General features: G+C 42.9%; 1 protein-coding gene across 6 annotated transcripts in view; it reads left to right on the forward strand.

Annotated features, from left to right (window-relative positions):
• PTPRC (protein tyrosine phosphatase receptor type C) overlaps window positions 1–16811 on the forward strand; it is a 223924-nt gene that overhangs the window by 202112 nt on the left and 5001 nt on the right. For all 6 annotated transcript variants that reach the window (XM_056523473.1, XM_056523472.1, XM_056523475.1 and 3 more), the window contains 7 exons: window positions 1986–2135; window positions 2406–2496; window positions 3346–3479; window positions 6896–7027; window positions 7603–7728; window positions 9435–9610; window positions 13848–13983. In XM_056523473.1, the coding sequence (XP_056379448.1) occupies window positions 1986–2135; window positions 2406–2496; window positions 3346–3479; window positions 6896–7027; window positions 7603–7728; window positions 9435–9610; window positions 13848–13983 (945 nt within the window). The remainder of the gene's footprint in view (window positions 1–1985; window positions 2136–2405; window positions 2497–3345; window positions 3480–6895; window positions 7028–7602; window positions 7729–9434; window positions 9611–13847; window positions 13984–16811) is intronic.

A 16811-nucleotide genomic window follows, 5' to 3' on the forward strand; every position in this document is an offset into this window, starting at 1 on the left:
AACTTTTTGGCACCATTTAATAAAAAAAAATAAAAATAGTTTTCCACCGGACTACCCCTTTTAACCGTTACTGTCATTAAAAGCAACTTTTGATATGTTATCAAGACATGCCAAAAGTTGTGATTGCAGTAGTAATGCACGCTCTGATTCTGAGTTATAAACCAGGAAGGCAGGCAGCACAGTCCTCACTTCCCAGCTGTTAGTCACATCCGACCTTTTCTCTGCATAAGTCTGTCTATGCAGAGGAAAGATCGGAACTGCTAGCAGGCCTGGGAGTGGAAAGGTTGAGGTTCAGACGCTGGGTCTTCCTGTGATTTCCTGTTCGGGGGCCAGCTTCTTACCCATCCTTTGCGCGCTCTGGCCCCCATCCTTAAAAGTGGCTTAAAGTGGTATTCTGTCCCTGCACATCTTATCCCCTAATCAAATTGTGGTGTCCCAGTACCGCATTTTATACGGTACTTGTTTATTTATGGGTCCCCATAGCCACAGTCCGTAGGGCGTAGGGATCCCTATTAGTCAGTCTACCCATAGTCGCCTCTATCCTAGTGTATAATTAGTAATTTATGCATAGATTAATGTAAATAGAATAATAGATGTAAATAAATGGTTAATTACTTGTCTCCATTAGCGTTGCAGGACCTGCGGGTCATGTGACAAGGTGAACTCTATGGTATTTAGCTTTAGGACCTTTGGAGGCCCTGTGACGTAAGCAATCCCATCACACCATGTAATGGTGAATGGCAGACATTCGGACCAATCAGATTCGCCACGCCCCCTGCCCATATAAGGGAGTGGCGGCCATGTTTCTCTTACCTCGTGGGCTGTCAAGCAAGCAAGACCTGTACAGCAGTAATCGCAGTGAGTTAGGCCTGAGCCTTGCGGCAACGGCTGAACAATTATAATTATAGAGTGTATCACTTCCCAAACACTCTGCAACATCACCGGACCTAATAACTCCCCTAAATCCAGACGGATCTGCAAATCTCTTCCTAAATTCAGAGACTTATTGTCTAGCTCAAGGTCCGCAACTACTGCCAGTCACTAAGTAACCAAAGGACTGTTTGTATAAGACTGTTACTGTGCCGTGAATATGGCAAGCACTTCAGTAAACGTTACTCAAGTTCAAGTTCAAATCTCCTTGTGGACCTTCAGTTATTTTATGCTCCTATCATTACTGGGAAGGACGGCGAAAGGCCGGAACACTGATTCAGCATACCAGCCTTCAGCCTGGCGTCACAAACTCTTCTAGGGTTAACATTAACCCCTTATATACCTATACCATACTACCACTACCATACACCCCCCAAGGGCTACCACAAAATGATAGGGGATAAGATGTATAATTGTGGGCATCTGACCATTGGGCCCACCGTGTTCTCTGGGTTGGCACCATAAATGCTTAGAAAGCTGGCTTCGGGCTTCCACATTCATGACATCACGCCACGCCACGCCCCTCCATTCATGTCTATGGGAGGGGGCATGATTGCTGTGTACTGCTGCTCCACAGCCATCACGTCCTCTCCCATAGACATGAATGGAGGGGGTGTGGCATCATGTCACAAACACAGAAGCCCAAAGCCGGCTTTCTGAACATAAATGTTATGAACACTGGGGTGCAGGCCGGAAAATCACAAGGGGTCATGGACAATATGCAATCAGACATCTTATCCACTATCCTTTGGATAGGGGATAAGATATATAGGGGTGGAGTGCCCTTTGGATAGGGAATAAGATGTCTAGGGGTGGAGTGCCCCTTTAAGTGATGGCCCACTAACTAAAACCTCCAAGGATGTACAAATAAGTAGCCGGCCCTCATACTGGAGATTGCATGGGGCCCCAGGGGTTTGACTCCTTGCGATCAGAAATGTATCCCCTATCCTGTAAATAGGGATTACGTTTTATTTCACCAGAGTACCCCTTTAATGGCAGTAACACCTCAAAATGCAGGTTTAGCATTGTGTATGATGTTTTTGCTTTCCTTCCAGTCCCAGTACATCTTCATACACAAGTCTTTGGTGGAATACAATCAGTTTGGTGAGACAGAAGTCAGTACATCGGAGCTGCCACATTTACTCAACAACATGAAGAAGGGCGACCTTCCCTCTGAACCATCTCAGCTGAACTGTGAATTTCAGGTAAAGAGGAAAAGAAAAAGCTTAAAGCGGACCTGTCAAAGTCATAGGGAAATTTCAAAAGTTTTAAAAGTCTCACGTAAACACTGAGGCCACTGATTGGCTGCGGCAGTCATGTGTCAGTATGATATATCAACCTGTTAACAAAGACTTGCAGGGAAATTGGTTGAGAATAAAAAAAAAAAAAAAGTTATAAATATTATTTAAAAAAATATTGAAACATAAAAAAAAAAGTAAATTACTCACAAGTAACAATAGTTGTCATTGTTTTAGAGATTACCTTCATATAGAAACTGGAGACCACAGACGTCAGGAAACCACATGGAGAACAAAGCCAAGAACCGCAACTCCACAATAGTTCCATGTAAGAGATCCTATGTAATTATATATATTTACAGCCAAAGGCTGTCTGGGCATGCTGGGAGTTGTCATTTTGCAACAGCTGGAGGTGCCCTGGTTGGGAAACACTGTGTTAAACCAGTATCTATCTACTACAGCAAACAGCAAAGGAATATATATATTATTTATAGGCCAGGCAATACTTTCTGGAAAAGAAGGTATGCAAATTAAAGGAGTTCTGAAGTTAAAAATAACTTATCCCCTATCCAAAGGGGCCCCGACAATCTGCTGGAAGGGGGCATGCCGACCCCCGCCCCATGTATCCCATAGAGATACATGGAGGGTGTGTGTTGGCCGTGGCTTCCTGCCGGGGTAGGAATGGCTGCTTCTGTCAGACTGCCGGGGCCTAGTTCAGAAGATCATGGGGGGTCCCAGCGGCCGGACCCCCAGCAATCTATAACTTATCCCCTATCCTTTGGATAGGGGATAAGTTATTTTTCGCTGCATTCCTCCTTTAACTTTCCTCCGGGAAGAAGAGAACTGTCTCTCTAGTGCCCCCTATTGGAGGTATCTACCCTGCTTGATACTGATGAAGGCACTACACCAGCTTTATGTTCTCAGTGGAGAGACACTACCCCTGAGAACATAAAGCCTCTGTGCACACACTGCTGTAGTTTATGGGAGGGCTAAAGGACATTTTTAAAACAGATGTCAATTGCGCACATGTGCACTCTATGGCTTTCTACTTAGCAGCCGGGGAATGTCACGTGAGAAAATGGGATGCTTTGGTTTAGAAGGCTAATAATTAAAAAAATATTTCCCTTATAAACCTGTTGACAGGGCTGCTAAAAATCAACATTTCTTTCATTTCCAGATGAATTTAACCGTGTCCAAGTCAAGGTGAATGATGATGATGAAGAAAAAGAAAAAACGGAGGACTCCGATATGTCTTCAGATGAGGACACTGACGCTGAGGAGTCCGTCTACATCAATGCTTCGTACATAATAGTATGTTGCCTTTTATTATTTATATTGTTTTAGCACTAATACTGGGGTCCACACCATTTTATAACTTGTGAGCCACATTTAGCTTCAAGTAGTGGTTATGAGCTATTTTAAAATAACAAAATAAGAAGATTTATATTTAACAGCAATCGGTCTGAAATAAATCAGATTCCATCAAAATTTTACAAAAAAATTGGATTTATTTGGTTACAAATTTGTTTTTGATTTTCTTCAACGATACTAGTATGTAGAGTAGAGACTCTTGTCAAAGACAAGTGTCCCTGCTGCTTTACTTACTCAGTGGTTAGGATGGCTGCTCATTCCCAAAGTGATGTGAAATCCCTCTGTTCTTGTCTGTAGTCAGGCACATACAGGCATTTTCTCTTTGTGGTAAAATCCTGATTCGGGCCTGGCAAACTGACAGAAGTAGGAAGCAGATGGGTGTTACCCCACCGCAAGTAGAGAAGCTGGCTATGTATTGCTGTTTACTGACCTTACCTTGCAGCATATACAGAATATATCTACTGTTACAACACAAACGAATGTCCAGCACTGGGTATGCGAATAAAATCTTTTTGTTTATTGAAGTTGCACTGGACAAACAGGTACAAGTAGTCTTTCTGACGCGTTTCGCGCTTAGATGCGCTTAGTCATAGAATAAAGACTTCACACTAAAGACACATTAAAATAGTATTTGTGAACAATCACGTGACTGATAGAAATCAGATATGTTGGAAAAAGTGGTCCGGATTCTCTCCGATATTTGCTCCGGAATTTATCCACATTATAGTCCATCACTTTATTATATAAATATACTTTTAAGGAAAAACACACACCGAGGAAACATAGTGGAGATACATGCTTTGGGATGGTTGTCTTCATGTTGTTGTTGATATATTATTATTATTATTAATGAAAAACTTTTTAATAAAAAACTCTTCTAATAAAACATTCTTTATCAAGTGGGTTGATAGATTATACTTATACTGTAAACCCAATAAACAGTAAATTTAGTAAACAGTGATTAAATCCAATCTCCGATTCAATCCATCTGGATGTATCGTCTTCAAACAAAACATCCAGAAAGTTTCCCTGTTTAACAAGTGTTTTCTGAGATCTCCCCCTCTTGGGTGTTTATTAACCCTCTCTATGCCTTTAACGCTCAGGGTATTAGTGTTACCTCCATGAGATTCAATAAAGTGTTTGGTTAAGGCAGATACCCCTATTTTCATACCCTTGGTATCCGAGATGTGTCTGCGGACACGGACTTTTAATTGGTTGCTAGTGGATCCCACATATTGCAGTCTGCATTGTGTACAGGCTGCAAGATATACTACATATTCCGTACTACAGTTAATGTAGCTTGTTATTGGATATGATATATTGGTAGTATAGGATGTAAAATGGTCTGTTTTTTCCATATGATTACATGTTATACATCTGCCGTGTCCGCAGCACACATTTCCTTTATATCTCAGCCAACCTTTATTACCCTGTTCAGACTTGGGTTTACTGCTAAATAAGCTGGGTGAAAGTACCGACCCCAATGTTGGACCTCTTCTAGGGGTTACATTAATGCCACCTGTGATGACTTCTCTTAATACTGTATCTACTTCAAGAACCGGTAGATATTTTGTTACAATCTGTTTGATGGTAAAAAACTGTGCACTATATGCAGTTACAAACGTGGGTTTTTTCTTAACAGAGTTTTTATTCCCATTCCCATTCCTATTTTTATTTATTTTATTTTTAAAAGTAAAAATAAAAATAGGAATGGGAACAAAAACTCTGTTAAGAAAAAACCCACGTTTGTAACTGCATATAGTGCACAGTTTTTTACCATCAAACAGATTGTAACAAAATATCTACCGGTTCTTGAAGTAGATACAGTATTAAGAGAAGTCATCACAGGTGGCATTAATGTAACCCCTAGAAGAGGTCCAACATTGGGGTCGGTACTTTCACCTTTAAAGGTATAGAGAGGGTTAATAAACACCCAAGAGGGGGAGATCTCAGAAAACACTTATTAAACAGGGAAACTTTCTGGATGTTTTGTTTGAAGACGATACATCCAGATGGATTGAATCGGAGATTGGATTTAATCACTGTTTACTAAATTTACTGTTTATTGGGTTTACAGTATAAGTATAATCTATCAACCCACTTGATAAAGAATGTTTTATTAGAAGAGTTTTTTATTAAAAAGTTTTTCATTAATAATAATAATAATAATAATAATAATATATCAATAACAACATCAAGACAACCATCCCAAAGTATGTATCTCCACTATATTTCCTCGGTGTGTGTTTTTCCTTAAAAGTATATTTATATAATAAAGTGATGGACAGTAATGTGGATAAATTCCGGAGCAAATATCGGAGAGAATCCGGACCACTTTTTCCAACATATCTGATTTCTATCAGTCACGTGATTGTTCACAAATACTATTTTAATGTGTCTTTAGTGTGAAGTCTTTATTCTATGACTAAGCGCATCTAAGCGCGAAACGCGTCAGAAAGACTACTTGTACCTGTTTGTCCTGTGCAACTTCAATAAACAAAAAGATTTTATTCGCATACCCAGTGCTGGACATTCGTTTGTGTTGGATCTATTGTGGAAGCCGGGGCGGTGCCGGCGGGTCCTTGACACAGGTGTGCGCATTGCAGGAGTGAGCTGTATCTTGCTTGGATACTTTATATCTACTGTTAGGTATACAGTTTCCATGGAGCCAATGAAACTATGTGGAGAGCAGGGGCTACTTTCATTTTGACAGAAGTCCATGCTTTTTTTTTTTTTTTTATACAGTCAACAGCCATACATAGCTGTTTACTGTATAGTCCCTGGAGGCACAGGCGTAACATACCTTCTGGACCCTGAAGTAAAATCGGCAACAGGGCCCCATGTAACAATTATAATACTGGTCTCTTATGGGGTAGATGTGCTTTGGGGCCCCCTTAGTCACCAGGGCTCCGATGCCACTGCTACTTCTGCACCCTCTATAGCTACGCCCCTGCCTGGAGGTAAGTGGAGATTCTATTCTTCACAATTGTAAATGGAATAAAACCAACCAGGACTGGGCCCCCTTTCTCCAAGCTGTCACATGGTCTATCACTATAGAAAGTAAAGAAGCAATGACCACATGCTTAATAGATTACCGCTGATGCATAGGTACGTTACTACTAGTTAATTATTATGTAGAGTCCCTAAAATGTTGTATAAAACCAAGACAGGATATGCCATTCTTCTTGTTAACTAAATTTCATAATTTCCATATATACTTTACCTCTAATCCTCAGTGTACATTATTATCCACCCTATATGCACCCTACATGAACTATATTATGCATAGTTCAGGATTATTGGATATTTTAATGTGAGATGTGGTTTATAAACTTAATTTGATTTTTTCTTTTCAGGGATATTGGGGAACACGGTCCATTGTAGCCGCCCAAGCACCGCTAAAACACACGATTCCCGAGTTCTGGCAAATGATCTTCCAGAGAAAAATTAAAACAATTGTGATGCTCTCTGGACCAAACCAAGACAATGTCAGTATTATGTATACTTTGGTTACTATAGCATGCTGGTTGTGGAGCACTGCCTTATGGTGTTTATCGAATAAAGGGGTATACCGCCCCTAGACATCCCTTGTCCAAAGGATAGGGGATAAGATGTCTGATCGAGGGGTCCCACAGCTGAGACCCGGAGATCTCTGTACAGCACCCAGCGTTCTTTTAGAACGCTGGGTGCGGGCATCAGGGGTCATGACATTGCGGCCACACCCCTCGTGATGTCATGCCTCACCCCCTCAATGCAAGTCTATGGGAGGGGGCATGGCTGCCGCCATGCCCCCTCTCATAGACTTGCGTTGAGGGGGCATAGTGTGACGTCATGGGAGGTGTGGCTGTGACATCACAACCCCCTCCACTGGCTCCAAGCTTTCGGAACAAAATGTTCCGAACGCTGGGGCAGCAGAGTAATCCTTTAAGTTGGGGATTTTGACACAAACAATAGGATCAGTCCAGTAATGTTTCGATATTATATATTTGTTGTGCTAATGTGTTTGGAGAATGAGTCACAAATGCAGTATGTGAAAATAGAGCTGTCATCTGTGTTCATACAGGAAGATGAATGTGCGCCATATTGGAAAGAGAAGAGCAAGACGTACGGTAATCTTGAGGTAGAGCTGACTGAGGAACATCCATATGGTAGCTACACTGAACGCTCTTTTGAGATCAGACACACCAAGGTAAGACCATGTAGATCAGTTAGCTCTTATTACATGATATTTCATATATTCTGAGATTTATTGAGAACTTATTTTCCCATCAATGTCAAGAGTTATAACATGAAATGACTCCAAAAGGTGGTGGGTTCTCAAAGGGGTTTTCCAGGACTTTGTGGTTGATAGCTTGTCCTCTATAGGCCATCCATATCGAATTAGTGAGGTGCCAACAATGGTCCCGATACCATTTTTTAAAGACCAAGTACGAGTACCAATACTTTTTTTTTAAGCACTTTCCGATACCAATTACCGATACTCACGTGACAGGGTTTTTATTTTTTATTTTTTATTTAAAGGAAAGAAAAAAAGGGTATGTTTGTTTAGTTTTTTTTTTTATAAGAGAAAGGGCTTTTTTTTAAATATAATATATTTTTTTAATAAATTTTATTAAACCTTTTTAAAAGGGGGTGATTCAAATGTTTATTAGGGAATGGTTTAATTCACATTTATAATTATTTATTACACATTTTTTCACAATTGTTGATCCGTGCAGAGAGTGCAGGCGGCTTACCGCACCTCCGTGATACCTGTCGGCGGGAGTCCCTCTGGCAGGCATCGGATTAGGTATCGGGGACATTTGCACAAGTACAAGTACTCATGCAAATGTCCATTATCGGTCCCAATACTAATACCAGTATTGGGACATCCCTAAATACTTATCAGATGTTTGGCAGAACTTCTATGCCCAGATGCATGCCTAGTGGCCTTGCCAGGTTACTGCAGCTCACCTCTCATACACTTCAATGGGAGCTAAGCTGCGGTAACCTGGCACTGCCACTAGATATGTGGGCTTTCAGCTCTGTTCTCTCTGTACATCCAGTCCCAGCGCCTCTGCTGAACAGCTTCTGGGTGCTGGCACCTCACCGGTGAGATATTGATTTAAGATCAATTCTTTTTTCAAAGCGTGCTCCGTTGCCCCAGCGTTTGGAACATTTTATTCCGAATGCGCGGAGCGGGCAGCGGGAGGGTCTGGATGTCTAGGCCACGCCCTCTTGTGCCATCATATCACGCCCCCTCTATGCAAGTCTATTGGTGGGGGCGTGGCCATGATGCCACGACTCCAGTCGCCGGCACCCAGCGTTCTAAACAAATGCCATGTGCTGCACAGAGATCGTGGGGTACCAGCTGCCAGAGCCCCGCGATCATACATCTTATCCCCTATCCTTTGGATAGGGGATAAGATGTCTAGGGGCAGAGTACACCTTTAAGTGTATTACTACACATAGGCCCTGATTTACTAAGAGTGGAGTGTAAGTTTCTTTTTTTTTTTTAAACAGATATTTTTCCACTGTATTTACTAAGGTTTCCCTACATTTTGATTTTTTTTACACATTCTCTGATCTGTCGGTTTTCCTCAGCTCAAATCCACCACATTTTCTGTGGAAACCTTAGTAAATATGTTGGGATTTTTCAAAAATGTCAGGGGCATGCCCCCTTTTGACGACCATGCCCCCTTTTCCTGGCAGTCACACTCCTTTTTGTTCAGTTTTTTTTTTTTTCTGGTGCAAATTCTGGCGCACATTCTGTCACAGACAGAATTTCTGGCACAATGCGCCAGAATCTGACGCACAACCAGACAAAACAAGCCAGGTTTACAATAGTAAATCAAGGCCATAGTTCTTGAAGATATGATATTATTAATAATACAGATTGTCGCTTTTATACTTTAGAGGAAAGACATCAGAAAGGTCTTACAGTTCCATTATAACCAGTGGGAGAACATTCTCCCCAAAGAGTCCAAAGGGCTGCTGGAGATGATCGAGAAGGTCAGGAAGAACATTCCAAGCAAGAATGTGGAGGAGCAGAGCAAGTATGACAAATCGAGTCCTCTTCTGGTTCACTGCAGGTAATTCCAGGTCTTTGAAGTGGCACTATTGGAATATGTTTTATGCTACAATAAAACTATTAAAAAGTGCAAATAATTCCCTAAAGGGGGTTTCCTACAAGATATCTACTATATATTGTACGATTCTACAATGATCACTACAATGAAGACACCATGCCCAATTGGTATCCATTGCCTTGTTTAGAAATTTTCACTTGACCTATAGACTGACTAGACAACCATGCTTCTACTTAGGGCCGCTAGTTAGACCTCAAAGGTGGGACATGATACATTTGAATAAATTTATAAATTATCTACTCCTTCAATAAAGGTTTAGATGATCTCTGAGGACAAAATAACATAAATTTTTCACCCAATTTAGCAATAATATTTCTGTACGGCCGGCCTTGTAGGGTGTTCCTGGTATGTAGGGGTTAGTACGTAAAGACAAATGATAACCAATAACAGGGTTATGGGAGCTTAAAGGGGTACTCCTCTGGAAAAAATGTTTTTTTAATCAACTGGTGCCAGAAAGTTAAACAGATTTGTAAATTACTTCTATTTAAAAATCTTAATCCTTCCAGTACTTATCAGCGGCTGTATGTTTCAGAGAAAGTTCTTTGCTTTTTGAATTTCTTTTCTGTCCGACCACAGTGCTCTCTGCTGACACATCTGTCCATTTTAAAAATTGTCCAGAGTAGGAGCAAATCCCCATAGCAAACCTCTCCTGCTCTGGACAGTTCCTAAAATGGACAGGTGTCAGCAGAGAGCACTGTGGTCAGACAGAAAAGAAATTCAAAAAGAAAAAGAACTTCCTCTGGAACATACAGCAGCTGATAAGTCCTGGAAGGATTTAGATTTTTAAATAGAATAATTTACAAATCTGTTTAACTTTCTGGCATCAGTTGATTAAAAAAAAATGTTTTCCAGGGGAGTACTCCTTTAAGGCTCATTGATGTATGTGGGGGATTTCTGGACCAATCCCACAGAACGCTGCTGAAAAAATTCTGGCTGGGGATGATAAAAGTTTTCACATGACACAGTATAGCATATTGTTGTGTATGGGGCTGTGTAACCAAAGACTGGTCAGATTGTCTACAGTGGATATGGAAGCATCAGAACTGGACCATGGAGCAATGGGAAAGTGCACCAGGTGTGATGGATCACATTTTACATCATGTGGACGGCCGGGTGCGTGTGCATCACTCAGGCTGGGTTCACACCACGTTTTGTTAAATACGGTTCCCGTATACGGCTGGGAGGAGGGGGGGCGGGGCTTAACCCCTTAATGACGCAGGACGTATATTTACGTCCTGCGCCGTCTCCCGCGATATGAAGCGGGATCGCGCCGCGATCCCGCATCATATCGCGTGGGTCCCGGCGCTAATCAACGGCCGGGACCCGCGGCTAATACCACACATCGCTGATCGCGGCAATGTGCGGTATTAACCCTTTAGCAGCGGCGTTCAAAGCTGACCGCCGCTTCTAAAGTGAAACTGAAAGTATCCCGGCTGCTCAGTCGGGCTGTTCGGGACTGCCGCGGTGAAATCGCGGCGTCCCGAACAGCTGATCGGACACCGGGAGGGCTCTTACCTGCCTCCTCGGTGTCCGATCGACGAATGAATGCTCCGGGCCTGAGATCCAGGCAGGAGCAGTCAAGCGCCGATAATGCTGATCACAGGCGTGTTAATACACGCCTGTGATCAGGATGAGAGATCAGTGTGTGCAGTGTTATAGGTCCCTATGGGAGCTATAACACTGCAAAAAAAAAGTAAAAAAAAAGTGTTAATAAAGGTCATTTAACCCCTTCCCTAATAAAAGTTTGAATCACCCCCCTTTTCCCATAAAAAAAATAAAACAGTGTAAAAAAAAATAAAAATAAACATATGTGGTATCGCCGCGTGCGTAAATGTCCGAACTATAAAAATATATCATTAATTAAGCCGTACGGTCAATGGCGTACGCGCAAAAAAATTCCAAAGTCCAAAAAAGCGTATTTTGGTAACTTTTTATAACATTAAAAAATGAATAAAAAGTGATCAAAAAGTCAGATCAAAACAAAAATCATACCAATAAAAACTTCAGATCACGGCGCAAAAAATGAGTCCCATACCGCCCCGTATGTGGAAAAATAAAAAAGTTATAGGGGTCAGAAGATGACATTTTTAAACGTATAAATTTTCCTGCATGTAGTTATGATTTTTTGCAGAAGTGCGACAAAATCAAACCTATATAAGTAGGGTATCATTTTAACCGTATGGACCTACAGAATAATGATAAGGTGTAATTTTTACCGAAATATGCACTGCGTAGAAACGGAAGCCCCCAAAAGTTACAAAATGGCGTTTTTTTTTCCGATTTTGTCGCACAATGATTTTTTTTTCCGTTTCGCCGTGCATTTTTGGGTAAAATGACTAATGTCACTGCAAAGTAGAATTGGCGACGCAAAAAATAAGCCATAATATGGATTTTTAGGTGGAAAATTGAAAGGGTTATGATTTTTAAATGGTAAGGAGGAAAAAAACGAAAGTGCAAAAACGGAAAAACCCTGAGTCCTTAAGGGGTTAATAGCAGCGCCCGCACTCAGCCGTATTAGGGAACCGTATTTAATGTATGTCTATGAGCCGACCGGAGTTAACCGCAGCCTCCGGTCGGCTTTGTTTTCGGCCTTATGCGGTTTTCCGACCGTAGGCAAAAACGCGGTCGACCACGTTTTTGCCTGCGGTCGGGAGACCGCATACGGCCGAAAACGAAGCCGACCAGAGGCTGCGGTTCCCTCCGGTCGGCTCATAGACATACATTAAATACGGTTCCCGAATACGGCTGAGTGCGGGCGCCGCGATTAAGCCCCGTCCCCCCTCCTCCCAGCCGTATACGGGAACCGTATTTAACAAAACGTGGTGTGAACCCAGCCTTACCTGGGTATGAGATGGCACCAGGATGCACTATGAGAAGAAGACAAGCCAGCGAGGGCAGTGTAATGGGCAATGTTCTGCTGGAAATCTTGGGTCCTGGCATCATGTGGATGTTACTGTGACACGAACCACCTACCTAAACATTATACAGACCAAGTCCTCCCCTAATGGCAACAGATCCCCTAATGGCAGCAGCCTCTTTTAGTAGGATTATTCCCTCCGGACACACTGTAGACATTGTTCCAGAATGAGGAACATTATGAAGAGATCAAGATGGTGACTCTGGAGAATGTGGAAGAAAACAAGACCCTCTTAGAGTGCCAGGCGCTGCTCTGCAGCGCCTGGCACTCTAAAGGGGTCTTGTTTTCTTCCACGTTCTCCATTGCTAGCCAGGGCCTATGGTCTATGTTCCTGTGACCCAGCGGCTTAGCAGCGACTCCACATCAATGGTACCCCATTTATTTGGGGCTTTTGGCATTTTTGATTCCTTCCTTAAGGTGAGCGGCCATCTGATGTCCCCACACCTGTATCTATCTTCCTGCTGAGGGTACTACACGAGGCGCTGATTCCAGTCTCCTTTTTTTTTTCTTATTCCTATGAAGATGGCCTCTGAATTCCCAGATCTCAATCCGATTTTATTTTTCATGGGATGTGCTGGGTACTTTTTGTGTAGTTTTGTGTAGTCCAGACCTTGACGGAGTTAAAGGGGTACTCTTTATTTAAATCAACTGGTGCCGGAAAGTTAAACAGATTTGTAAATTACTTCTATAAAAAAAATCTTAATCCGTCCAGTACTTATCAGCTGCTGTTTAATACAGAGGAAGTTCTTTTCTTCTTGAATTTCTTTTCTGTCTGTCCACAGTGCTCTCTGCTAACACCTCGGTCCATGTCAGGAACTGTCCAGAGCAGGAACAATTCCCCATAGCAAACCTGGACAGTTCCTGACATGAACAGAGTTGTCAGCAGAGAGCACTGTGGTCAGGGAGAAAAGAAATTCAAAAAGAAAAGAACTTCCTGTGGAGCACACAGCAGCTGATAAATACTGGAAGGATTCATATTTTTTAATAGAAGTAATTTACAAATCTGTTTAACTTTCTGGCAGCAGTTGATTAAAAAAAAAAAAATAATAGAAAAATGTTTTCCACCGGAGTACCCCTTTAAATTTGTTTTAGCATCTTGTTGTGGGGAAACTACACAATATTGTTATTATTGTGAGAGATGAACGTCTATGGTCTTTTCTTTCAATAATGTATTTTCACCTATTATACATCTATTTACAAAAAAGGAAGTTGAAAAAAAAAGATCTGTATAGTAATTCACGTCTTTGATATTTCTTTTCAAAGTGATGGATCCCAACGAACTGGGACATTCTGTGCCCTCTGGAATCTTATGGAAAGTGCTCAGGTTGAAGAAGTCATTGATGTCTTCCAGACGGTGAAAAACTTACGTCGCCAGCGGTCAGGAATGGTGTCTTCTTTTGTAAGTATATGATGGGAGTAGTGATGTTTTGTGAATCATATGATTGACATGCTCACAGGCCATATTTTATTGGGGCGATAAGTTTATCTTTGCTGTATTTTTACCCATAATGCATATAAAATCGCATAACAGGGATGAGTCAACTCCTGTACTAGTGCCAAAAGGCAAAAACAATCTTATATCACGTTCTATTCATGGGGTCTGAGAGTAAATTTGAGAACCAAAGGCCATTCATAACAGGCCCTATATATATATATATATATATATATATATATATATATATATATATATATATATATATTAAGGAAGGGTCAAAATACATTTCATATGTCAGAATTTAGTCATACTAAATAAAATAAAAAATTGAAAATTGCAATATGTATGTATGTTTTTATTGCTCTGACAAACAAGAAACTTTACAAACAGTCTTGATTAAAAATCTACCATTTTGTCTAAAGGTTTGGTTCTGCAAAACCTACTAAAATAGCATCAGCCACATGGCAGAAAGGAAAGGAGGAAGGATCACATGACCTCAGGGAATCCCATAATGCCTTACAAACAGTTCTCATAGCCAATCAGGAGGCAGTATAGGGATGTGACATCATTCTTCAGCAGCCAATTAAGAGATATCAGGTGTCGGGTGAAGATCTCTGTTGTCACGATTCGGCTGGCAGGAGGTGGATCCTCTGTGCCAGAGAGGGATTGGCGTGGACCGTGCTAGTGGACCGGTTCTAAGTTACTACTGGTATTCACCAGAGCCCGCGGCAAAGCGGGATGGTCTTGCAGCGGCGGTAGTAACCAGGTCGTATCCACTAGCAATGGCTCAACCTCTCTGACTGCTGAAGATAGGCGCGGTACAAGGGAGTAGACAAGAGCAAGGTCGGACGTAGCAGAAGGTCGGGGCAGGCAGCAAGGATCGTAGTCAGGGGCAACGGCAGGAGGTCTGGAACACAGGCTAGGAACACACTAGGAAACGCTTTCACTGGCACAATGGCAACAAGATCCGGCGAGGGAGTGCAGGGGAAGTGAGGTATACATAGGGAGTGCACAGGTGAACACACTAATTAGACCAACTGCGCCAATCAGTGGCGCAGTGGCCCTTTAAATCGCAGAGACCCGGCGCGCGCGTGCCCTAGGGAGCGGGGCCGCGCGCGCCGGGACAGGACCGACGGAGAGCGAGTCAGGTACGGGAGCCGGGGTGCGCATCGCGAGCGGGCGCCACCCGCATCGCGAATCGCATCCCGGCTGGGGGCGGTATCGCAGCGCACCCGGTCAGTAGATCTGACCGGGGCGCTGCAGTAGCGAGGATGTTGCGAGCGCTCCGGGGAGGAGCGGGGACCCGGAGCGCTCGGCGTAACAGTACCCCCCCCCTTGGGTCTCCCCCTCTTCTTGGAGCCTGAGTACCTGAGGACCAGACTTTTGTCTAGGATGTTGTCCTCAGGTTCCCAGGATCTCTCTTCAGGACCACAGCCCTCCCAATCAACCAAAAAAAATTTTTTTCCTCTGACCGTCTTGGAGGCCAGTATCTCCTTCACGGAGAAGATGTCAGAAGAACCGGAAACAGGAGTGGGAGAAACAAGTTTGGGAGAGAAACGGTTGATGATGAGTGGTTTAAGGAGAGAGACATGAAAGGCATTGGGAATACGAAGAGAAGGAGGAAGAAGAAGTTTGTAAGAGACAGGATTAATTTGGCACAAGATTTTGAAAGGACCCAGATAGCGTGGTCCCAGTTTGTAACTGGGGACACGGAAGCGGACATATTTAGCGGAGAGCCATACCTTGTCTCCGGGAGCAAAAATGGGGGAAGCTCTTCTTTTCTTATCGGCAAACTTTTTCATGCGAGAAGAAGCCTGTAAAAGAGAATTTTGGGTCTCTTTCCATATGGTGGAAAGATCACGAGTCACTTCATCCACAGCGGGCAAACCAGAGGGCAAGGGAGTAGGGAGGGGGGGAAGAGGGTGACGGCCGTACACCACGAAAAATGGGGATTTAGCAGAAGATTCAGAGACTCTGAAGTTGTACGAGAATTCGGCCCATGGTAGAAGATCTGCCCAGTCATCCTGGCGGGAGGAAACAAAATGCCGTAAATAGTCACCCAGGACCTGGTTAATTCTTTCTACTTGCCCATTGGATTGAGGATGATAAGCAGAAGAGAAGTTTAATTTAATCTTGAGTTGTTTACAGAGAGCCCTCCAGAATTTTGACACGAATTGGACGCCTCTATCCGAGACGATCTGCGTGGGCAAACCGTGAAGACGAAAAATGTGTACAAAAAATTGTTTTGCCAACTGAGGCGCTGAAGGAAGACCAGGAAGAGGAATAAAATGTGCCATCTTGGAAAATCGATCAACGACCACCCAAACAACAGTGTTGCCACGGGATGGGGGTAAGTCTGTAATAAAGTCCATACCAATCAGAGACCAAGGCTGTTCGGGAACAGGCAGAGGATGAAGGAGACCAGCAGGCTTCTGGCGAGGAGTCTTATCCCGGGCACAGACAGTACAAGCCCGCACAAAATCAACAACATCCGTCTCCAGAGTCGGCCACCAATAGAAACGAGAGATGAGTTGCAAGGACTTTTTGATGCCCGCATGGCCTGCGAGGTGGGAGGAGTGACCCCATTTGAGAATCCCGAGACGTTAGCGTGGAGAAACGAAGGTCTTCCCTGGAGGAGTTTGCCTGATGGAGACTGGAGAAGTGGAGATCAGACAGTCAGGAGGAATGATGTGTTGCGGAGAGACCTCTACTTCCGAGGCATCCGAGGAACGAGAGAGAGCATCGGCCCTAATGTTCTTGTCGGCAGGGCGAAAAGTATTTCAAAGTTAAAA

This window comes from Hyla sarda, chromosome 6 (assembly GCF_029499605.1).
Source record: "Hyla sarda isolate aHylSar1 chromosome 6, aHylSar1.hap1, whole genome shotgun sequence".
Classification (NCBI taxonomy): Eukaryota; Metazoa; Chordata; class Amphibia; order Anura; family Hylidae; genus Hyla; species Hyla sarda.